Genomic DNA, 25,543 nt, shown 5'->3' on the forward strand with positions numbered 1-25,543 from the left:
CCCTGTAACTTCTCCATGGGGACCCTTCTTGGCTGATTTCTTCTAACGTCACTGCACTGGTTCAGACAAAATCAACCAAGGTCATGACAGTGAAATGCATATTGCACGCTGACTGGAGAACCTGGATGGGAGTTACAAGCATGAACTCAAAGCCAGAACACTGAATTTACTCTGTAATTATTTTATTTTCGACTATAGCAAGTCTCAATCAAAGTGCTATCCTGGGCTCAAAGCACTGTTTTCTAAAAACATCTAAAAGCCAACTTATACTTATGTGTAAAATGTACATATTAAATATAAATGATTCAGCAACATGGATCAGATTTTACATGGTGTAAAAAAAGTTAACCAGGAAATTACCTTTATCATATTTATGAATATGTTTGAAGATAAACTTTTTTTTTTTTTTTTTTTTTTTTACCAAAATTCATGGACAACTGTCAGTATCCCAAGGTTTTATGTTAAAGTGGAAGGATTTTTCTGGACTGTGGTCACCATCCCTTGAACCTTCTATTCTTTCTTAATTCTTCTGACAGTCATCACATTGCAAGGTCACCCCCTCCAAAACTAAGACAGAGACAGCCATGCCATGGAAGGGGAGGGGGTGAGTGGGGGGAGTGCATTTTGGGGTCAAAAACAGGATGGAGTTTAATTCCAAGAAACTTATCTTAGAGAAGTTACCTAGACTTGGCCATCTTCCAGGGAGGGACAAGAAAGAATAAGCTCCTGGAATGGGTGTACAGAGTCAAGCCAAACTGGTCACTATGGCACAAGGGCCAGATCACCAGAGAAATCCAAGTCCTTGCCTTTGGACTGCTAGGAGGTCAGCATCTAATGTGTAGATCAAGCCAGACCGATAGGCATTAAAAACAATAGGCACTGTTAAAAATCACTAGTGTTTAGCCACCATACTTCAAGCTGGTTTTCAAAATCAATTACAATCTTTCTACCAAGGGCTCAGAATCTCTTGAAGACAAGCAGAAGCCCTGAAGCCTCCTGACTGAGACAACAGAAAACAACATCCACTGAGAATCCCGAGTAGATAGCTAAGGCCTCCCACAAGCAAGGTGTTCTTTGTGTTTATTTTTCTTTGGGAAATCAAATGAGAAGACTCCATTCCTGGCATGCCAGTTAGGGAAGAGAGAATGTTCCTCATGTTCTGCCATTTCGACGTCCTTCTTAAACCCTCTTCCTCCCTCATCTCCCATTACCGTAAACCTGTCGGGCTGCCAAGGTCAGATTCAGACTGATGTTCTTCTGCATTCTGCCGGGCCAACGTTGGCATGAGGAGCATCCTGTTTCAAATAAAAAGGTTTATTCAAAAAATAAAAATAAAAAAATCCTCATAAAGCTCCTTGGACATTAAATGACTCTTACAAAACAACAATTTGATGAATTAAGTGTAAATGAATCAGAAACATGTGTATTAAATTTCCCTCAGAATACGCACGGGCTTAAATACTCAGAGGAAAGTGCTTGGGAAAACATAGTCTGAATTTTCCTGAACCCAAAATGTTTGAAAAATAATCTCAAACTTACTTGACAACTTCCCCACCCCAGGTCAAGTCGAGTGATAAATATATGTATATAGGTATAGTGCATGGTCCCAGAGACGTTCTCAGCACTGAGGCCCGGAATATTAACTATGGTATATGGAGTGTGCCGTGAAGACAGGCTGTGAGTCCTCGGGCTTGTCTGTGTTCCCACTCACACAGAGTTTGTTTTTGTTTGGTTTTTCATATGAGAGAAGAACGTTGTAAAGATTTCCACTACCACTCACCCACCCCCTCCCAATCATTTTATTCCCATTGCTGAAACCCTTAGGGAGAATCTACTGTGTGTGACAAAGAAATATGTCTTTTCTCTGTGTTACAGACCTTGGATTGCATCCAGGGCCCCCTTTTCCCCGGAGGCCAGCTCTCATAGTTTATGATTTGCATTTCATTGCCATACACTGAGCCCAGTGAGAAGTAGTCTGAACCAGCAGAATGACGAGAGCTAAAAGTAGCAAGCAAGAACTCTCCATTTTCCAGCTCATTCTGCAGAGTCTGCACTGCCAGAAATCTAAAGCCAATTTTGATTTAAAATTTATACAAGCAAAGAACATCAACACGAGTACACTCAGTCTTTCTTCTCTTCCCCTTTCCCAAGACCCTTCTTGGCCTGGGAACTTCTATTTTATGTGTAATGTAATTTTGGATTGCTAATTATTATCTTTTTCTCTCTCCCCCTACTCACATTTAATCTTGTCATTTACTTTCACAAAGTCCTTATTTTCTTGAGCTCTCTTTACCTATGAATATTTCACTTGCAAAACTGAACAAAGCCAACTTCTGGAATGTGAATATGAATTTGAAAGAGGAAGGAGTAGGCTCAAGAAGAGTAGAGTCCAGTATTTGGAGGGAAAAAGTCAATCTAGAAGTTATTAAAATACATAAAATATAGTCTATATAGGGAAGGAAAATCTATTCATCCCATCCTGTACATCATCCTTGTTAAAAGTGCTAATGAAAGAGTTACAGGAAAGATTTTTTTTTAATGAAGTCATCTTTGCTGGCACTACAGAACTTCTAATTTGAAAACAGAATTCTCTAACTATACATTTATATTCTGAACAGATATCAAAATGTGTCCATGTGGAAGTCTTACCAGCATCTCCAAATAAAGAGTAATCTGCTTCTTCTCCTATTCCTATCTTTGTTAAAGGGAACCTCCTCTTCCTGCACCCCATGCCCCAGAGGCCATGAAGAGTGCTTCCTTATTTAGTTCCCCCCTTCATTGTTCTGTCCCTAATCTATATGTCAGTCCCTCATCTACACTGCAACCCTAGTGATAGTTCTGAACACACCCCTGAGTGGGTCCCTGCCCTGCTAAAATCCTTCCAGGTCTTCCAGTGCAGGGGAAGGTGGTTCTCAAGGGTCAAGAGGAGGATGGAAAAGGATTTACCCAAATCTTCCCAGGAAACTTTTATACTCTGCACCATTTCTGCAATAACTGCCCTTCCTTCGTCTTGCCCGGGATATGCCATGAGAGTTTGAAAGGGACCTGGGAAAGTTTCTAGTTCCTTCTGAGGTAGTCTCTTCTCCCCTTCCTGCCCACATCCCCATCTCCCCCACCACCAAACCCGCTGGCCTAGAGAATGAAATCCAAACTCCCTAGAGCACAGGCGGCCTTGCAGGAACTGGGGCCTGACAACCATTCCCTGCCCCTCTGCCCTGCACATTAGCCCACCGCGGTCATCCCAAGCTCCTTGCCCATCCAGACTCTCCATGTTCCCATATTAGTAGCGCCTGCTTTTCTCTCCATCAGAAATGCTCTTTCTTTCCTAGCCAGTTCCCTCTTTAAAATACAAAAATCAAGCCTCATTTACTTCTATTGGAAGCGGCTCCTTCATCACTTGGGCCACACTGGCCCTTCTCCCAAGCGTGTTGCCTACCTTTTTCCCAATCTGGGACTTTCTGAGACCAGATCTTAGGAGTCTTTGTTCCCCCAGTACATGCTTGATGGTTTCTGAATGACTAGATGTACTCATGTGCAAACAAACAGGTGAAGGAAGTCATGGTTGTCAGTACGACATGAGCAGATTCATCTGTTTTGCAGTTTGTACTAATATATTATTTTATAATCAATCCAATTTGGCCACTGAATGACCAACAATAACCAGACGATGGTACAACTGAACTAGTTATTTTGGTTATCTAAACATGTAAATGAGATTTAGCCATGTGTTGACTGAATCACATATGAAATAAACTCTCTCCCTAAAAAAGAGTATGTACCAATTATTATGAATTTTAAAAGACTACCATTTATTTATTGACTGCTTACTATACACTGGGCAGTGTCTTAAGTGTCTTACGTGCACCGATTTCTTTAGTCTCACAGAAACTCTCAAAGGCACACGCTTTATGGTGCCCACTATACAGATGAGAACGCTGCCCACGGGTACCCTGCAGGCGCCAGCAGGGCATGAGCAGCCCGTGTTCTCACCCACTAGGTTATACTGTCCCTCAGGACACACATGGGCATTGTGTGGTTTCTACTAGACACAGCAAATGATATTTTCCAAAGCAGAACCATAATTAAACTATATTTAGCTCCCAACTTATATTCAGATCAAAAAAGACACCACAAATGCCAGTTGCCCTGTAGCTAGATCCTGTCTCCCTTCCATTGGTCAGTTTATTCATAATACAGAACACACCAAAATTCAGGCAGGAAAAAGTTTCCAACTTGACCAAACTGATTTTTCCCCCATTCCCCTCTAAAAACTGTTTCTGAGGTGACCTTAACTTAGTCATTATCTGGAGAGCAAAAAATATGGGTGCTCTGCAGCTTCAAGGACACTGGGTGCCAGAAAGAAGCAAAGAAATGTACTGGGGGGCAACACAGAATCCCAAGTGAACAGGAGAAGCAGGGAGGGGCCCAGGGCCTCTGAAATGGACAGAGTTCCAGTGGCTGACTGTCCACGCATCCTGCTCTCCCCTCAAAATCGGAACTTTTGAATAAAAGCCACTACCGTACTTGCCTGTCGGTATTCTGTTTATCCAAGACAGGAAACTGGACTGAAAGGAGGTGAAAAATTTACTTGCAGTCATGCCATCTTTTGCTATCTCCTTTTGTAACCGTATATTATGTTGTAATTTACTACAAAATAACAATGAAAATTAAATCAATAATAGTTCCTCTTTCATAAATGGTAGGAAGGAAGCTTTGACTTCCTATCCTCACCTTCACAGGCCCTAGCTGCCTCTGAGTGAGTAAGAGAGAGAAAGACCCCACCCCAACTCCACCCTCAATAGAGCCTTCTGGGCTACCAGGAAACCCTATATCCTTGGGGACCTGGGACTGAATTCCATGTCCAGCTCCTCAGTGGAAAGTGGACCCTTTAACCTCCCTCCACCTTTATCCCTCTATCTTCAAAGATCTGAAATAATGCAGGCCACCTGCTTCCCTCACAGGAAAGGAGAGAATCAATGACATTAGGTTAACGCAGTCAGCTTTTTGGAAGGGCTCAGGGAATTTGGAGCAAGAGACTCTGCATGGACATCAAATACGGTTTCCTAATCAAAGGACTTGGTCTGTCCATATATCTTCAGAAACGGGCACTGGAACACCAGCTTTTCGATTTGTTTTTTGAAACGGTGCCCAAAAGAGAAGAGGACAAGACATGACTGAAGGATATGAGCGCGGCAACCCTTCTGGTGACTGTCCATTCAACATCTGTCTGAGGGGAGGTGATTACGGGCCCTCAGATTGTCGAGTCCATTATCATTAGCACATTATTTGGTGCTGAATGCGTTGAAAGGACAGGTCAGGCCACAGATGTCTTTGTTAAATGCCGAGTAACCCCCACTGTCCACCCTCCCACTCCAGGCCACGGTAGTGAGCCATGGGGCGTCTCCCCCTTCTGCCTACCCTACCTCCGCTAACACCCACTCCTGGCCCCCTATCCCTCATTTAAGAGTTCACAAACTGTTCCTGCCAGTTTAAGCAAAAAATGTTCTGAGAGGTAACAGGGCCACGGTAATTAATTTTGTTCCTTGACTGGAAGGTGAAAAGCTTTTTATTATGTAAATTATAAATGTCCTGAAGGGAAACTTTATCTCCCTCTCACCAATGAGCCCATCAGGCTGCCTGAATCAGGATTTTTTTTTTATGTTTATTAGTCTAGGGGGGCCAGTTAGGACGTTTCATAGCTTCTAAGTGCTGACATTTATCTATTGCTTCCAAATAACCTAGTGGCAGGGAGCCATGGGCGGATCAGTAAATATGGGGGTAGGGGGGGCATTCTGTCCACAGACTGGCAGAGAGCAAAGGAGCAACCTCTGAGCCTGTAGACAGGGTGGGGGCCTGACATTTGTCCCACACCGAGGGGTCCTGTCTTTCTCCTCCCCTGCCCCACCCCACCCACCCTGACCAATCTTCCTCCCCTGGGATTCCTCCTTACGTGTCTCATCTGTGCCTCATCACTGACACCCTGGAGCTGTGAACACAGCAGACCCTCCCCAGGGCTGAGGATGCCCTGCTCCTTCCTTTATACCCCCTCCAGCATTCCCAGCCATACTACTTCAGCTCTTTGGGGACTGTTTGTGCTCTCAAAAGAACACTGGAACTCTTCTCCCCCAGAGGAACAAGTCTGTACACTATGATGGTTACACGTTATGCCTCACCTTGACTAGGCCATGGTGCCCAGATAAGTGGTCAAACATTCTGCATGTTTCTTTCTGTGAGGCTGTTTTGGGATGAGATTAACATTTAAATCAGTGGGTTTTGAGCAAAGCAGTTGGCCCTCTGTAATGTCTGTGGCCTCATTCAATTAACTGAGGGACTGAATAGAACGAAAGACTTATATCCCCTGAGCAAAAAAGGAATTCTGCAGCAGAAGGCCTATGGACTTGAACTGCAAGACTGGCTGTTCCCCGGGTCTCCAGGCTACAGGTCCACCCTGCAGTCTGGGGACTTGAAGCCTCCATAATCACATGCCAATTTCTTAAAATCTCTCTATGTAGAGATAGAGGTAGGAGATCCAGATAGAGGAGATAGAGATAATCCTATTGGTTCTGTTTCTTGGGAGAACCCTGAATATATATGCCAATGACAGCACAGACTACAAACACCACTCCACTCCAAAAAGTTAGGCTATATGATAGTGATGTCAGGCCCTAACAGGCCCTGAGAAAGGATAAGCTTTGGTTTTCCTATATTACACAGTAACATCTCTTGATCCATAGATGGGCTATTGGATAACACATCGGTGGCTACAGAGTAGAGCAGAAAGCTGATGGAAAAGAAGCAAGAGGAGGTGAGATGAGTATTTCCTAAGTAGTACAGATTTGAGTGCAGGCTCTGCATCCTCTGCTTAAAAAATAATAAATCTATCTCATTGATAGACGGCACAAGTTCATAAAAAGCTTATAGGGAGACAACAGTCTAGGTACATAGTGGTGGGGGAAACAGTGCCTTGCTTTCCTGGAACTTATAGTCCAGTGAAGAATTCAGGTATTAAACAAATAAAGTCACATAAATGTACATCATGATATCTGCTGAATCCCTTTAAAGGAAATAAACCTGTTTTGTTGTAGAGTGACAAGTCAGGAGAGGCATCGCTGACAAGACATTTTAGAGGAACCGAAAAACAAATGGGAGTTGTCCACATTGGGGAGAGCACCTCAGGCCTGGCAGCAGCAGATGGGGAGCTTCTGGGCAGGAAAGAGCTCACTGAAGAGCAGAAGGGGAGACAGGCTGGAGTGCAGGGACCTTGAACTGAGGTATGGTGAGCCAGGCCACTCCACACAGGACCTTGTCTACCCTGCAGAGGAAGTCATGTTTTCTCCAAGTACAATGAGAAGCCTGTGAAGTATTTTAAGCACAGGAGTGATATTATCCTAATTTATATTTGTAGAAATTGTCTTGCCTACCTCTGTGTGGAAAATGGATTGGAGAGTAACATGGCAAGAGCAACAACATGATGGCATTCTCTTTTCTTTTTTAAAACAAAACAAAAAAACCATGGGGCTCGAACTCAAGACCATGAGATTAAGATGTGATGAGCACTGGGTGTTACAGGCAATTAATGAATCTTTGAACACTGCACTAAAAACTATTGATGTACTATTGGCTAATTGAATTAAAAAAAGAGAGAGACCTAAGTTGAGATCAAGAGTCAGACACTTAACCAACTGAGCCACCCAGGCGCCCTGATGGCATTCTCTTTTCACTCTCTTCTCCAACTGGATAAGGGAAAACCTGTATTTGCCTTCTCCCCCTTGGCTTGTTGCCTTTCAAGCAGAGAGATTCTTGCTTATAGGAGACAGATTTAACTGAAGTATATGATTTAAAAATGGAGGGCGCCTGGGGAGCTCAGTTGGTTAAGCGTCTGCCTTCGGCTCAGGTCATGATCCTGGAGTCCCAGGATGGAGTCCTGCATTGGGCTCCCTGCTCAGCAGGGAGTCTGCTTCTCCCTCTGACCCCCCTCCCTCTTGTGCTCTCTCTCTCTCTCATTCTCTCTCTCTCAAATAGATAAAATCTTAAAAAAATAAAAATGGAGCAATGGGAGACAGAAAAAAAGCCATTAGGGGCTAAATATTGAAAAAAAATTTGTGGGGGAGGGAAAAGCCTTGCTAGTAACTAAGATGCTAACTTGGGGCTTTTTCTTTTTTTAAGAGCAGCTTTCCAGGATAGGGAACCAGGGAGAAGGGAAAGGGGAATTTAAAACTATTACTGTGGATTATTATGGGATCTTTCTATATCTATTAAGAAAAGTAAGTTAAGGATTTGAGTTATTAATTACTGTTGGTTGTTGGACAGTGCTTCCTTGGATCTACCATTCCCCCAGGACTAGACTCTGTAGGGTTGTAACTTTATAAAGGGTTGCAACTTTACAAAGGGATGCTTAAGCACCCAATAGGCAAGAGCTTGGACTTGACTGTGACAGAGCAAGGCCTGGGACCTTCTTGTGATGGTGGAGACACAAAGCAGAAGAGGAAGCAGAGCTGACAGTGTCCCCAAAGAGCCGTTCTCCCTTTCTTCCTTAGTAATAATACTTCTATCTCTCAGCCTTTGGGTACCCAGAATACAGACTTTAATTCCCAGCTTCTTCTGGAATTGAGTGTGACCACATGGCCAAATTATGGCTAATAGGAGGGTAGAGGGAATAAATGGAACTTCCAGAACATGCCCCAAAGGGAAGTGGTGTACCCTCTCCTGGCCTCTTTTCTCCATTTCCATGGACTGCACTGTGGGTATAGTGGTAAGCCATCTGGGATGACAGGACACAGGCTGCATACTAGGGGTGGTGGAGCTGAAGACAGGAGGAGCCTAGGTATTTGACACCATGGTTCCCACACCCCACCAGGCCAAAATGGCTAATGCTTGGACTTGTATATAAGAAAGAAATAACCTCTTTAGGCCATCATTTTAAGCCATATCCTAACTAATACAAGTTGTACTCTAGGGAGCTTCCAGTGCCTTAAAATTTTCCCATACCCTCCCATCCTAGAGGTGTGGGGGTTAAAGAACAAAGGTAGAATCTTCCCACAACCCTGTTCACAGTTTGGAGGACTTAGGAGATCCATGACTGTGCCCTCAAGTTTAGACAAGCAGTGATTTAAAAAATGAGTCCATGTCCTATAACCACTTCCTTAGCTTCAATTAATTAAAAATTAAAACATACAGAACTTAAAAAAAAATTCCCAGTATCTCGTTTTTAAAAACAGTTTAAACGCTTTTAGTATTAGAAAGTTCCACTCAGGCTTTGGAAGTCTCTGCAAAAGACATTCTCAGATGGTCGAAACTGTGAAATCCATCATCTAGAACATGATATCTGAGTAAAAGGACCTTAGTTTTACTAGCAGCCCCATAAGTGACATCAGAGTTAAGCAGCTTGAGCACTTTAATGCTCTGTCCTTCTATTTCACAGTTTGAAAAGAGGGGAACAATAGCAACTTTCCTAAAGAAATATTGTGAGGATTACAGCATCATAGAGACAGGGTAAAAGCAGACGTGGCCAGGCGCCTGGTCCAAACGCCATCCACTGCCTGTTTCCCCTCCATCACTTCCTTGATGAGAAGGCTGCCATCTGCTCAGAGGCTGTTTCCAGGTGATAGACCTCACTATTATTCTACTTAGCACACTTGATACATAAAGCAGTAAAGACGTACCGGAAGCGATGCCTTTCCTGTGTCACACTGTTTTTCTGTAGAGAGGACATGACAAAGAAAAGCAGCATGGCAAAGTGAAGGGAGGACAGACTCTGAAGCCAGAGGATCTGGCCCTGAACATCAGGTTCGCCATTTATGCGACCTTGGGTGAGCCACTCAATGTCTTTAAGCTTCTACTTCCTAAGTTCCTGCAATGCATATTTTAGGGATCACAAATCAACATAAAGTGATACACGGCACCTGCATGTGGTAATTACTTAGTGATTACATGGTTGCAGTTGCTGCTATAGCATTATGGGCACTGTAGGGGCAGTATGGCTAAGCTGCCTAGGTTCAAATCCCAGCTCTGCCATTCACCACCCGTGTGACCCAGGGTAAGTCACTTAACTTTTGTGTGCCTCCATTTCCTCATCTGTAGATGAAGAGTGGTAATAATACATCACATCACATATTTGCTGTGAGGGCTAGGTTTACACAAAGATACATAGCACTTTGAACACAGCTTTAGTAATAGTAAGCATTATCGGCGCGCCTGGGTAGCTCAGTCGGTTAAGCATCTGGCTCTTGAATTCGGCTCAGGTTATGATCTCAGGGTTGTGAGATTGAGCCCTGAGTTGGGCTCCGTGCTCAGTGGGGAGTGTGCTTGAGGATTCTCTCTCTCCCTCTCCCTCTGACCTCCTTTCCCCCTCTAAAAAATATAATTAAAAAAATAGTAAGCATTATATACATATCAACTTCTGTTATTATTAAGGAGTAACAACTTACAAAATAAGAAGACCTTTTATCCAGGAAGTGAGTAGAACACTTCACATGATTGAAAACAAAATTAGACATGACTGATTTAGAAGAGCAGTTGCACAGAGTCAACTCTTCACTGTATGGCAAATGAAGAAGATCATGAATGGGGATATTCTGGAACAGTGCCTAAAAGAAAAACCTATTATGCTTGTCCTTTAGAGTACGTTTGCTTCTCTAAATATGCATTTCATTTTGGTAATATTAAGTGTCTTCAACATGCAGCAGTAGGACAAGGAAAAGGAACAATCTGAGGTTTCAAGTGGGCAGATGAAAGTTTAATGTGTGTGAGGTTTCCAGAAATATTTTAAAATAAAATGATAGAAAATTTTTATTTAAGAATCTTCTCTTATAGTCTTCCCATTGCTAACTGAACTAAAAACCCCAGGAGAAGCCATGGTGACAGAGCACGGGAGTGGGTGCCTGGCTTCCCCCAGTCTGGGCCACATTCTTCCACCAACCAGCTGGCTGGATTAAAGTGTGTTACTTAAAACATCTCTGAGTCTGTTTCCTTATGTGCAAAATGAGGGCTTATTTAGAACTCTGAGATCCCTGCAACTTCTCACATTCTAAGATCTTCCATTAACCTGGCCAGATACACATCAGCAGGCATACAGCACTGCCTGGTTTTAAGGATAACTTTCCTACATTTCTTATTCCCTGTTCTACCAAGTACTCTCAACATGTGAAGAGTATTTTATCGTAGAGATCTACAAATGAAAGGATATCGTGTCAGCCACAGTAGGCTAAGTTGTGCTGCAGGAAAAATCCCAAGTCTCTCAGTGGCTTTCAACAACTCAGTTTAGTTTTCTCTAACACGATGTGTCCGTCAAGACACAGCTGTTGAGCTACTCCAAGTCTTCCTTCCAGGACCTAGGCTGATGGAGCAGTCTCTCCCTGGGCATTGCTGCTCTTCTGGCAGAAGGAGAAGAAACATTTCAAATGAGCTGGCTCTTCAAACTACTGGACGGGAGTTACACACACCCCTTCTGCCCACATTGTATTGGCCAAAGCAAGTCACATGGTTTCTCCTGACTTCAACTAAGGGGGGATGAATAATCAATCCACCCACAGGGGAAAAGCATGACAGGGAAAGAAAACAAAGTGACAAACACTAGTACAATCTACTACAGATGTCAATGGAGAATTTATCTCCCGAACGGCAAAATGATTTGCTCCTAAATGAAAGGAAGAAGAACCACCTCTTTGTCGAGGAGAAACATCTATACGAGAGTATTCAGAACCCAGATGCACAGATATAAGAACACTAGATGATCTAGGAAAACACTAGCAGAGGAAGCGGTTTCTTTGTGTTGTGTGAGAAACTAAATGCCAAACCAATAAGGGGGAAACGAGGAAAGGGGTGCTATTAGGGATGGGGAGAGAGAGTAGGAGCGAGGGAAACCCAGACTTGGAGAGATGACTCCATTTTCTGCAGCTCCAGGCGGTTCAGCTAATGACTGTGTGCAAGCAAAATGTGAATGCAAAGGATGCCAGCAAGTACATAAAAGGCAGAGAGAGAAGGATCAACATGTTTTGCTGCCATTTCCAGGAAAGAAATGGTGTCCCCAGCAGCCTCCCACAGTAGATGACCAGAAAAAAAAAGCAAACACAAATAACACTCATTGAAAATCCGAGTCGTGACTACTGTGTTTCACAGCACATCCTCCCTCCAGTCCTGGCTGCAGACCAGCCCAGCCACTTGAAGCAGCATTGGCAGCTCTGCTCTCTCTTGGCACCGGCTCTGCATGGCAGCTGGATGGCTTGTAGTCAGTGTAGTTTTGCAGCTGGTGGTGGTAGCAATTGGCAAAAACTAACTGTCCAGATGGGCATTAAATTTTCTTTAATGTTTATAATATGTCAAAAGAGAATAATCCTATGTCAAAGTGGCTGAGAACTTTTACTCAGGAGCTTACAAAAATTCCTTTTTGACAAGATGGAGGTTGCTTTATTTCAACTACATATGTGGGTTTTATTCCCTTAAATTAGGTCGGGTGCCCCTCCACAATGGTCTCCTTTGGCTCAATGAGGTGGGGGAATGTCCAACCTATTCCCTTTCTCAGGTTCTCCACGATCTGTTGATCATCAGCCCACATTTAGGAGTATGGTCACGGGATTTGAACTGAGGGTCCAACAGAAAAATAATGTTCTCTTCTGGAATTTTTATAGTCCTCAGAGGGACCAGTACCATTCAGGTAAGGTTATAAAATTAGGAATAAAGTAATAACAGCATTGAATAGAAGAAAGAGCACTGGACAAACATTTTCAGACATATAAAACAAACAAGGAATTAATATCTGAAATATATGTTTAAATTGCTATAAATCAATGAGAAAAACAAACCAATAACCTCTTTTTAAAATGTGTTTAGGGTATAACTTGCAATTCACAGAAGAGATTCAGATGGCCTGTACATTATAAAATGATGATCAACTCACTAGTGATTAGGGAAAAAGCAAGATATCATGCTCCCTAAACACACTGGGGACAGACTAAAGACTGTAAGTATCGAGAGTGGTGAGCATGTGAGGAAACAAGTACTCTCACAGTTCATACACAGCTGGCGGGAATAATCAAATAGAGCAGTATAGCCACTTCGGAGGATAATTTCTCAACAGCTAGAAGTTAAAAATACACAAGCCTATGACCCAGTAAATCTTTCTTCATATCCACCCCCCTGCCTCCCCCTACCCAAGAGCACTCCCAGATGTACAGAGGAAGCCTATACACTAATATTCATTACAGCAGGGTGACTCAAAGTACGGTGTGTGGACCTCCAGCATTCCCCGAGAGCTTGTCAGAAACGTTAGAAATGAGGTGGAGAGCCCATCCCAGAACTACTGAGTATGTTGGGGTGGGGCCCCTCTGAAGGTTCTGTGCCACCACTATACTTTGAGAAGTGCTGTGTCATAACATTGTTTGTAAGGCAGGACAATGGAAACGATTCAACTGTCCATCACACGCCTTTCTTTATAGTTCAGAAAATTATCCAGCAGTTTAAAAGAATGGGGTAGATACATGCTGATCCAGAAAATATCCAAGATAGACCGATTGCAGAACCACATGTGAAGTCTAATGTTAACCATGTTTTTCAAAAACTACAGAACAATATCATATATTTCTACACACACATTTCCACATACATGTGTACATGTATGCATAAACATTCAGCAAAATGTCTGGAGAACATACATCAATTGATAACAGTCGTTGTTCTGGGAAGGATAATGGGATTGGGAGGGCAGTCAAGGAAGACTATAATTCTTTTACCTTCTGGTTCTTTGCAAGAAGAACTTACATATGTACTATTTGTGGCACTATATTTTTCAGCTGGAGATCTAGGTTCTAGACCCAGTCTGGGCAGCATCCAGCTGTGTCATCTTAAGCAAGTGCCAGCCTACCTGACTTCAGCTTCTTAACCTGCCAAACCAGAAATTGGGCAAGTTAACCCCAGAGTCCTTTTACTCAGCTTTATCATGCTACGATTCTTGCCAGAGTTGTCTGAGTGTGAAGATCAGGTTGCTTAATAAACTTGACCAAAGAAATAAAGAGATGCATGCATATCTGTGTCCCTAGAGGACTAGTCAATACTCATTTCCACATGTCATCTTAGGACAACGGACTTACATGAGATTTCCTGTGTTTAAATATCACTGTGGCTAGCAGAAGCTCTTTATTTTTAAAGTAAAAGTGTAGAGACCTGAAAGGCTCCCCCAAATTTTCCAAGGGCTTGGATTTTAAGTCAATCTTCAGGACTGTGGATCCAGTAGTATCAGTGTGTAAAAATAAATAATATGACTGCCCTACAGGACAGACTGGCTCAGATGCTAATCACACATGTGGTGAGCATATAATTACACTGGACGCACAGATGATGTCAGATTGAAGAGCTGCAGTGACAGCATCATGTTTCCATCCTAAGAGAAAAACTGGAGATTTGTGTCACTCACTCTGCATTTTTCAATTTTATATGTCATTTTTTTTTAAATTAAGAAAGAGAAGTCACTTGTATCATGTATGAATCTGGATTGATTTTGACCAAGACACAGAGAAATCTAAATAAACCAGAATTCCCATGGGGAGATAGATAGACAGATATAGATATAGATAAAATAGGAATTAAAAAGAAAAAAATTATACTAAAAAGCAAAGAATAACGCAAAACTAATTACAAAACTCAATCAACTTTGCCCCTTAAGAGAAAGTCCTGCTTACTTGATCAAATGCAGTATTCAGACACAGCAGTGAACCAGAAAGAGCTTTAGAGACCATTAACAACCTTGTCATTTTATAACCAGTTAATGATAAATTGGGGAGTAGAATCCAGTTTTCCTCTCTCTTAAGCCAGAGATCCTTCCTGAGTGTAAACAGCACACACATGAATGCCTTTAGCACCTGTATACAAGTGGATGAGTCAAACCAATTTCATGAGGCAGCTCTTTTTGAAAAAGAGCTAAATGCCTTTCATTGTATATCTTTAAAGTTAATTTTTAAAGAAGATTCATGGGGGAAAACGTTCTTTTACAAATGTAAATACAGTAGACCTATTATTAGAATTTAGTAATTTGGGATATGGTGTAATTTTCTATTAATCTTTAAAAAGAAATAAATAAAATGAAACAAGGTGCTGGTTATTCCCCATGTACCATCCCAGACCCACTCTCCATCTTTCTCTGCTCTGCTGTGGTTCCTGGAAGCTGGCCTCCACAACAAGCTCCCTTGCCTACAGGCTTCTGCTGGGTTTGTCCAGTGGGAACAAGGCAGGGGAGATTAGTATTTGGGGGCCTTAACCCTCTGCACCCCAGCCCCCATTCCTGCCCCACCTCCTCACTGCCTTGTTAGCAGTGGCTACCTGGCAGTCCCTCTTTCAAGGCTCTAAGCTCTCTCTCCAGACTTGGTAACAATGGTCCCTGAGTCCCTCCCCACCCCTTAGTGGTGTCCTTATTGGTGTCCAGCCCATATCCCTGTAACTAGTCCCTTCACAAATCCCCTTTCAGTTAATTCCCTAAATGCACCACTAGTTTCCTGCCAGACCCTCACTGCTCACTGCTCAGAGTAATAAGAAGCCTCTAGGTATCTATGAATACTGGGATAAAGCCAGCGACTGGCAAATGAAGTCTCATCCCCCCCACCCCCCGAATAAAACCTGGCCAGGGACACATTAGGTCTTGTGCAATTCAAGTCTGCCTCTCCTCATGCTCTTCCCCTGTGTTGGGAGAGGCCACCAGCCAGGGACCTGAGCATCTGATGAGTTCTTGCTGGGTGTGTGGAGAATGCAAGGGCCTGTCCACTCTGGACCTGGGTCAGTTGGATGAGATGATGTCTCTCTCCAGGACAAAGGGCAATCTTACTTCCCACTTGTTATAAATAAAGCAGAGGGTTCCTGAGCTCAGTGTTCCTTGTCTGGACACAAACCTACTCAGTACTCAGCATCCACCTGGCCCATCTATGTCGCCGCTGTGGGATGCGGGGAACAAAGGGAACTGTTCATGCTGCTTGCTGTGCTGAGTCTGGCCCAGAAGTCTTCTTTGTCAGCACCCATGAAATAGGAACAGACTAATCTATGAGCTTGTAAGAAGGGTAAAATCTCAAACCCTGACATCCTCATCTACTATACTTGGCCAACTGGCTTCTTCCCTTCTGAGGCACACAGCTGAGTCCTGTCTGTAGGATTTCGTACTTTCTGTTCCCTTCTTGTGGACTACTCAGTCCCAAGGTCTTCACATGACCGGTTCTGACTTTTCTCAAGCCTCAGATCACTTGTCATCTTCTCAAAGAGGCCTTCCTTCACCATCTAATCAAGACTCACTGGATCCCTCACCCATTTTATTTTCTTCTTAAAATCTTTCAGTTATGTGTTTGTTTAATGCCTATCTTTCCCCCACTAAAATGTAAGGTACAGGAGAAGCGGGGTCTTTTTGGTCTTGTTCTCTATCTCCCCAGATAGCATAGTTCCTGCCCCCAGGGAAGTAGCACAAATGGATATTTGATGAGTAAGTGAATAATTAAATGAATAAATGGAATTAGTGAATTTCTACAATGTTATACTTTATTATATTATACATTCTTTGACTTTCAGGGGTCTCATCTGTATAATGGTGGTAAGAAAATAATATGCTTTGTGTCAGATACACTGAATTGTATTATATGTATCATATAATTGTATATTTGTATATAACAAATTCCATCTTATATGTTATATATAACAATCAAATGAGATAATGTAACAATATTCTGAAATCTGTAAAGTACAATATCATTCCTATAAAATGCAAGGTTCAGTTTCGACATAAATGAATATATGTGGGGTCAGCCTTAATATTTTCTGTTATATCATTTAGAGAGATAACATAATAGTCACTAATAGTCACTAGATGCGTGTTCAACTCAGAAAGGGGGTGCTGGAGAAATGAAGGCGTGAGAGAGCCATTTCTCAACACATCTAGTTCTAAGTAATAACACATCAGTGTCCTCTAACCAAAAAGCACTGCTAAGGGCCCATCCAGTTCTAACTCACCACAATTATAGAGACATCCTGCAGAGATGACAAGGCTCCAGTGACTTCCAGGGTTTTACCCTCACTAATGAGGTAGATTCCACCAATCCTTCAGGAGAACCAGGCTCACTGCCCCATGCTCCATCTGGCTTTTGAATGTTCACACTCTCTCCCAGCATGACTCATTTGTACTATTTTGCAAAGCCTCTTGCCATGTGGGTCATTTGCATCCCTATGCTATAAAACAAGTCCGTTACAGTATTACAAGGTGGGAGAGGGCAGAAGGCTTCCTGCTTTGGATATTTAAATAGAGCTCCCAACAACTGGAGATTCACTGGGGGTCTTCCCAGAAGAAATGATGGTGACCTCAGCTTCCTTTCAGTGCCCTCCTCCCCTTTTCCCAACACTCCACTTAGTCACTTCTGTTCCCTGCCTGCATTTGCCTGGCCTCCCACCCATTTTTGATGGGCTTATCCAGGGATGGGGCATCCTAAAGATCTGAACATAGAGACCATTCAGTAGGAAAAAGCCTCGTGCATTGCTGAGGATTAATTAGAAAAACCTCCAAACGCTGATACCAGTGACTTCATGAATACAAGGTTTTATGGTCAGATCGGAGAAATCACTGTGAAGATTTGAAGTAAATTGGAGGCGCCTGGGTGGCTCAGTCGTTAAGTGTCTGCCTTGGGCTCAGGTCATGATCCCAGGGTCCTGGGATCGAGCCCCACATCGGGCTCCCTGCTCAGCCAGAAGCCTGCTTCTCCCTCTCCCACTCCCCCTGCTTGTGTTTCCTCTCTCCCCGTGTCTCTCTCTGTCAAATAAATAAATAAAATCTTAAAAAAAAAAAAAAAAGACTTGAAGTAAATTATGTCTGAAGAGAACTTCCCTCATCTGTTAGGGGACAAAGCTGGAGTATTTATTTAACGAATACTGCCAGAGCACACACTATGTCCCAGGCACTGTCCAATATGAGAGACACTATTAAATGTCACTAAATTATTAAACATTACTTTGCTTAATCTTCACAACACCCCTTGGAGGCAAGCACTATTATTCCCCCACTCTACAGAAGAAAAAACTGAGGCACAGAGAAGTCAAGTAAGCCAAACAAAGTCACACAGATGACAAGCAGCAGACCTGGGTTCTGATTCCTGGCAGCCGGGTTTTCAGGGGCCATCTCTCAGCCATGGTGCCACATGGCTGCTTAGATTATCACCAAATCTCATAGTGCCCTAACATTCATGATACGGCTCCCTCAGTGCCTTCGTTTCTGGTATGTGCTAACATGTCTAATATTCACAAAATAGATTATTTGGTCAGATTCCATCTTATATGCCTACTTTCTGGATTAGTGTGGGAGATGGGAGAAGGATTCCACTGTCATTTGAAATTCAGAGGTATTGAAAGCTACCCCTTTCCAGGGCCCAGCAAAGTCAGCCTGCTATTTATTTTATCAGAGAACTCATCATGGATACATTAAAGGAAATGTCCCCAGTGAACCCACGCATGTGGATCCTGGAATCCAGATGTGCCTACTGTTGTGACAGCTCTGACTACACGTGGGACCTTCAAAAACCCCGGGCCATGCCCACCAGCTCTTCCCCGGCCCCCACTTTTCCCATCCCCCTCACTAGCATTACCTGTACAGGCACAGCCCTGAGACTTCTCCGACCCAGACACGCAGTACTGGTGAGCTCTCCCATGTCATCTAAGTACCTCGCTGGGAGTGGCCCAAGGCCAAACAATAGGCCTCAGTGTCACTCATGGTTAAAGGACCCACATCTAGGCCTTCCTTCTCCCCTCTCAACACCCAGATCAGCAAGATTCAGTCCCAAAATATTTAATAGCAAAAAGCATTACATAATAGCATGAGGCGTGATGAATAGGTGACACACAGAGGATTTTTAGGGCAATGAAACTATTCAGTATAATACTGTCAGGGCGGACACATAACTCTACACACTTGTCCAGATCCACAGAATGTATAACACCAAGAGTGAGCCCTAATGTGAACTCTGGCCTCTGAGTGATGATGATGATGTGTCAGTGTGGCTTAATCAATGGGAACAAATATACCATTCTGCTGCTGGATGCTGATATGGGGGAGGCTGGTGAGTGTATTGGGCAGGGGGAATATGGGAACTCTGTGCTTTCCCCTCAATTTTGCCGCAAACCTAAAACTTCCCGAAAAAACTGAAATCTATGTAAAAAATAACAACATGAGTTTCTATTTCAATCTCTTGAAGAAGAGGCAAAAAGAAAATCCCACCCTGAAACTACAACCACATGGCATCTCTTTTATGTCTACCCTAAGACCTCAGCCCACTGTGGTTCTCCTGCCTTGCCTTCAGGTCCCTTTCTCATCCTCTGTCCCTCTCTGTTTCTCTTTCTCCTGGTAGATCCACACACATACACGCACACACAGACACACACAGAAGTACATGTAAGTCACATTAGCTTTTCTCACATAAGCCCACTCAGCTTCTCTCTTTACAGCTCTCCTCTCGCCCCTTACTCCCAACGCTCAACAAAGTACAGACAACCTGGACGGGGCCTACATGCAACCTTCCTTCAAATGTCTAGCTGGAAATGCTGTTAATGCAATAAGGTAGCATTAAAAGTGCAAATTTTAATTTAAAATTGCACATAGTACAAAAATGTGTGATTTTGGAAAAACACAATTTTAATAATACTAAGAGCTTCACTTTACACACAGATTTTGAAATAATGTGTGTCCCCCACAAATAAGCATTTATAAATATTACCTTAAAACTGATAAAATGAATAAACTGTAAACTGAATTTAGCCATTGCCATGGCCTTAGCCACAGGAGCCTATGAACAGAAACACCCACCATCCTCTGGCCTGACTTGTGGCCTTGAACCATGGCAGATAGGAATTCCATAAGGGCACTGGGATGTAGCTTTTGATGAAAGGAGAAAGATTGTTGTTATACTTTAATAATTTTGTTCCTGCTATATAACTTAGTATCACGGCTATGTAGATAATCACAACATACTAAATTACAGCTTTCATATGGAATTCAATATTTCATTTTCTACTAAAAGTGTTAAGTATTTTCCAAAGAAAGATAACGTAACCATGTACAAAACCATGCTTTTTCAGCATATGTGGCCCTGAACTGAAGCACTGACTTGCTGGTTTATGATGCGTCTAAGTGTACAGACAGTAGAGAAGTACTTTCCATTATTCAATAACATGTCCTATTTAATTGCTCTAGTATTGAATAACAATCCCTAAAGAATTTTCACTTCCAGCAATGGTTTCTGACTTTCTTTTGGTGTCTAGACAATAATGATTTACTGAAATGTGTGGGGAGCAATGTAGGAAAAGTCCTCAAAAATATTTAATATTTATAGTTATTGGAGTTAGGGGGAGGGAAGCGAAAACAAAGCAACATCGTGGTTTGCTACTAAGTGTCCAGATCAAAGCAATTTTGATATAACTATGATTTTTTTAAAGATTTATTTATTTGAGAGAGCGAGAATGAGTACATGAGAGGGGGGAGGGTTAGAGGGAGAAGCAGGCTCCCCGCTGAGCAGGGAGCCCGATGCGGGACTCGATCCAGGGACTCCAGGATCATGACATGAGCCGAAGGCAGTCGCCCACCAACTGAGCCACCCAGGCACCCGATATAACTATGATTTAATGATCAAAAACCCCCATGTAAAAAATGAGTTATAGTTGATCAAGATGACAATGCCAGGGTCAGAAGTGAGAAGTCTATGAAGTCAAAATGCTTTTCTATTAAAAGTTTAAAGTAAAGCACCAAGTAATCTTTAAGAAACAAAAAGTTCCTGAAAATTTGATTCTTTTTTTTAATTTTATTATGTTAATCAGCATACATTACATCATTAGTTTTTGATATAGTGTTCCATGATTCATTGTTTGTTCATAACACCCAGTGCTTCACGCAGAATGTGCCCTCTTTAATACCCATCACTAAGCTAACCCATCCCCCCACCCCCCTCCCCTCTAGAACCCTCAGTTTGTTTTTCAGAGTCCATCGTCTCTCATGGTTAAATCCCCCTCCGATTTCCCCCCCTTCATTTCTCCTTCCTACTATCTTCTTCTTTTTTTTAACATATAATGTATTATTTGTTTCAGAGGTACAGGTCTTTGATTCATCAGACTCACACAATTCACAGCATTCACCATAGCACGTCCCCTCCCCAATGTCTATCACCCAGCCACCCCATCCCTCCCACCCCACCCCCACTCCAGCAACCCTCAGTTTGTTTCCTGAGATTAAGAATTCCTCACATCAGTGAGGTCATGATACGTGTCTTTCTCTGATTGACTTATTTCACTCAGCACAACACCCTCCAGTTCCATCCACGTCGTTGCAAATGGCAAGATCTCATTCCCTTTGATGGCTGCATAATATTCCATTGTGTATAATACCACATCTTCTTTATCCTGGAAATTTGATTCTTTTCCACACCAGGTACCATGTTTTCCATGAGTATTCATAAATAAGCTTACCAACTGCAGTTTTCGGGAACCTTGGAAACTCAGGGTTCAGAAGCCCGTGGAGTCCGATCTTTCACTCCACGTCTAAATCTCATCAATCTGACTGTCTCATATTTTAGTCATCAAGCACTAGTGGGAGCCTCGGAGCCTGCTTGAACTCCTCTAGATACCACTCTACTCCATTTGAAGCAGCTTGGCTGGAATTAACTTGCACAGGCTGATATTAACTCAACCCTGTAGGACAATCAAAGAACTGCATTCATTAATATTTGCACTAACTTTTAAAACCTCCCAATAGTATTGTCTAAATTTTGGTGACTTTGAAAGGACATTTCCAAAATAAGGAATTTCTCAATTAATTGACAATATTAATTGAGTTCTGTTTAACCTGAAAAATAGATATTTAACATTTGGCCCATCTTCTAAGCTTGGCAAGCAAGGTGTGAGGTGTACAGTGAAGGGTCTCCTGTCTTACTCACTCCTGTACTTCCCACACAGTATAGACCTACAGGGGGGAGGGAAAGAAGATGGGAAACATGGCAATGGATTACGCTGATTCCAGGATACAGTCTGGAAATTGTGAATTCTTAACAAGAACAAATATCAACCCTGCATAATAGATTGAATTATCATCATTTGGTTCATATATTTGCATGCAGAAAAGTTCTTAAGCCACCGTAAGCATACCATACATCCAACCACAGATCATCACAGAATTAGAGGAGCAGCAGAGTAAAGAGGTCTTCTACATTGTTTTGTGTTCTCATACATGATTACATTTACCACTTTCCAGACAGACAAAAGTCTTTTACAGCCATCACAAAGCCTTTCTGAAGGAAGAAGCTACAACCCCACTTAGTTTTACTGGCCCAAGTAAAATCATGAAGAAGGTAAACTTGCCTTTGACATTTTTTTTTTCATCTTCCCCTTGTGAGATTAGTTTTTCTCATTTGGAAATCAGAGAGAAGAGCATTTAAGGAAGGAGAGGGAGACCAGTTACAGAGTAATGGCAGGGTGTCTGGTGCTAAGAAAAGCCCAGAGAAGGCAGGCCCTCCACGGACCACAGGCTGTATCATGGGGCACTGGAGGCCTGCCAGGACTAGTTCTCGGGGGGAAAGTGAGAAAAGTCTACTTGTATCATTATTTGTTGAGGCTCCAGCATTCCTCATCTGCTTAGTACATACTTGGCTCCTGAGATGGGGATAAGAAGGGAAAGGGATGAGGGGTGTTAGAGCTTGCCCCTCCGAAAAGGGAAAGTCTGAATGGTGGGGCACGGCGCGCACTCTTGCCACAGCCAGGAAACACCCAGAAGTGTTCTCCAGGCTCTTTCACACGTGCCCAAACTCCTTGAACAACCTGCTGTGGTCCTGCCGCAGCTGCATAATTCCCCTTCCTGACTTTCCATACTCCTGAGAGAATGTTGTCCACCATTGCTTTGCTTTGCATTTGTGTATCTATGAGTGCTCTCATGGTCCCTGGCCTTGCTGGAGACCCTCTGTTTGCTTTATCCACTTTTCACCCTTTCCCAACTGTGCTCCAGAATTTTTCTATACCATTCCTTGCCACCCTGATACTAGTTTTAGTGACTCTGTGTCTTATTAGCAAAAAATTCACCTCTTCATACTTGGATCCTTAGTATATTCCATCCCTTTCAAAGACAGCATATATTGATTCCCCTTGTGAAAGATGATTTTCCTAAGCCTCCCAGAGCTATTACCTATTCATGCATTATCCCTGTACCTACCACTTTAAAAATTTACCATTCAAAGACTGGAGTCTATTCTTCCCTGCATATCTGGGAAGGGGAGAATAGAGCCCTTTAGCTCTTTACTTCAATATTCTCAGATCAATCCAAGCTAACACAAAAAGTATCCTGGCCATTGTCTGCAGCTTCACTCACAGCTACATGCTGAACAGAAAAGGGATCAATGACCCACACTTAAAACATTCAAAATAATACACTCAGAACCACAGGGAGCACCTGGCAGACAGCCGGAGAACTGCACAGAGCTGTGAGCCCTCATTCTGCCATGGAATCCAGCTTCTTTCGAGGTTGAAACACTGGAGTTCTGAATATTCAGACCAAATGCAAACTCACAGTGCCCGTGCCCAGTGAAGGAGCTGACCTCCTCTCAATCCCCTGACTGCCACGTGCAAGGGATCCTGGATATGCAACTGTGAATTTATTCCCTACTCTGATGGAGAATGGGAGGCATGTGCATTAGCCACCTGAAGTTTAACTAGACACGAATGTCAAGATTAGCACTTTATTACACCATTCAGTTTAGTCACTCAAGTCAACGTCAGGACAGCAGAGAACATGAAAGTGACGGAGCGCTGTGGCCCATGACATGACCCGGAACATCGCAGCGTGGGTTTCAGACGAGTGTGCCATCCCTTCCTATATTAGATACATCATTTAGTGCAACACTTTCATTACATTAAAGGAGGCTCCACATAAAAATGTCAGCAGCATCCAAGTTGACTCATGGAATTGAGAACTGTGCATTAGCTGCCGATTTAAATTAATTTTGCTTCTTGAACCATGAAAGATAGTTCTTTGAACAAGAATCCATGATAAATACACATGTGTAAAAGGCTTTTAATCATAATTATCTTAAATATATAAAACACGGTTTAAGACTCTCAGCCTCATTAATTTCTTATGGTATAAAAGAACAAAAACAAACAGTAAATGAGAGAAGTATAAGTCATAATTTAAATGTATTACACATGGTCATTTAGCTCATTAAATGAAAAGATTCTTTGTAAACTCTGGGCTATGGAATAGTTCTGCATTAGCCAAAGACAAGGAGCAATGTTACAATTTTCTTATTGAGAACCAATGTTTTATGTCATTTAGATCTTAAAAGAATACCACATACAGTTAAAACAGCAGAATCAGAATAATGTAATCATTTCATAATACCTTGGACTTCCTCTTTCAGAGCACTTAACTCTGTAGATTCCCAAAGAACAGAGGTCACATTCTCAAGACATGAGACATACTAAGGTCTTAGTAAATATCAATGAGGAAATGGCTGTAGGTCCCTTTGGGAAAAGTACAGATGAGCCATTGTCATATATATTTGCCAGGGTGTTGTGGATCCTTCCTTCCAGGGACTTGGCCTCCCCTTTCAGGTCTGAGAACTGGCCCATGTCCAGACACCGGTAAGGGATTGTGACTTGTTGGGGGGTGCTTGTCCTCAGCTTCCTTGATCTCTTTTCACTGTATAGACTGAAAGACTCCTTTGCTGAGATTATCTGGCTGTGTTCTAGTAATCATTTCCATGGTTCTACATGGATCACATTCCCCTATTACTACCACCTTGCAACCTACACGGTGGGATAGCCAGCTGGAGACCCAGGGAAAAGTTGATGCTGAGGCTCCAGTCTGAAGGTGGCCTGCTGGCAGAATTCCCTCTTCTTCAAGGAAGGTCAGTCATTTTCTATTAAAGCCTTCAACTGATTGGTAAGACCCACAAACATTATGGAGGACACTCTGTTTTACTCAGTCTACTGATTTAAATGTTACTTTCATGTTTAAATTCACAGAACATCTAGAATAATGTTTCACAAAATATCTGGATACTGTGGCCTAGCCAAGTTGACACAAGAAATTAAACATCATGCTCATATGATGAGCAGTTCTGGGAGGAACAGGGCTCCAAGGCAGATCCAAAAATCATGTGAGAGTCTGGAAAAGGGACTGGCTTGGGATCTCAATGGTGGTGAGGGGGTGGGGCCAGGGTGACAACAGTCAGGGATTTGGGTGGATCCTCCCTCCAGCACCAAAGGAGGCAGCACTCAGACTTCCTTAACATGGATGTCTAGATGTGGGGTGCAAGGGGAAGAGAGAGGGGCAAAGTTTAAAATATGTCAGCAATTACACATCAGGGAATGGAGTCAGGCTGTGTTACAAAAGGAAATGCAGATTTTGCTCAATTCAATGTTTAAGAAAGTAAGTAAGTAAGAGGTAGCAAACTAAGAGGAAGAAATATTAACCAAAGTTGGTTTAAATCCTACTGGATGAAAACAGCAAACACCTGCCACTTAAAGAGGAAGTCCACTTGAAGCTCCCACTACACACAGTGGA

At 42.6% G+C, this 25,543-nt stretch overlaps 1 protein-coding gene across 1 annotated transcript in view; it reads right to left on the minus strand.

Annotated features, from left to right (window-relative positions):
- Positions 1-1,174: 1,174 nt before the first annotated feature.
- Positions 1,175-25,543, minus strand: part of FTCDNL1 (formiminotransferase cyclodeaminase N-terminal like) — a 92,691-nt gene continuing 68,322 nt past the window's right edge. The window contains 1 exon segment of the mRNA XM_027588066.1: positions 1,175-1,295. Coding sequence (XP_027443867.1) covers positions 1,198-1,295 — 98 coding nt within the window. The 3' untranslated portion in view covers positions 1,175-1,197.

The sequence above is a fragment of the Zalophus californianus genome, chromosome 3 (assembly GCF_009762305.2).
Source record: "Zalophus californianus isolate mZalCal1 chromosome 3, mZalCal1.pri.v2, whole genome shotgun sequence".
NCBI lineage: Eukaryota > Metazoa > Chordata > Mammalia > Carnivora > Otariidae > Zalophus > Zalophus californianus.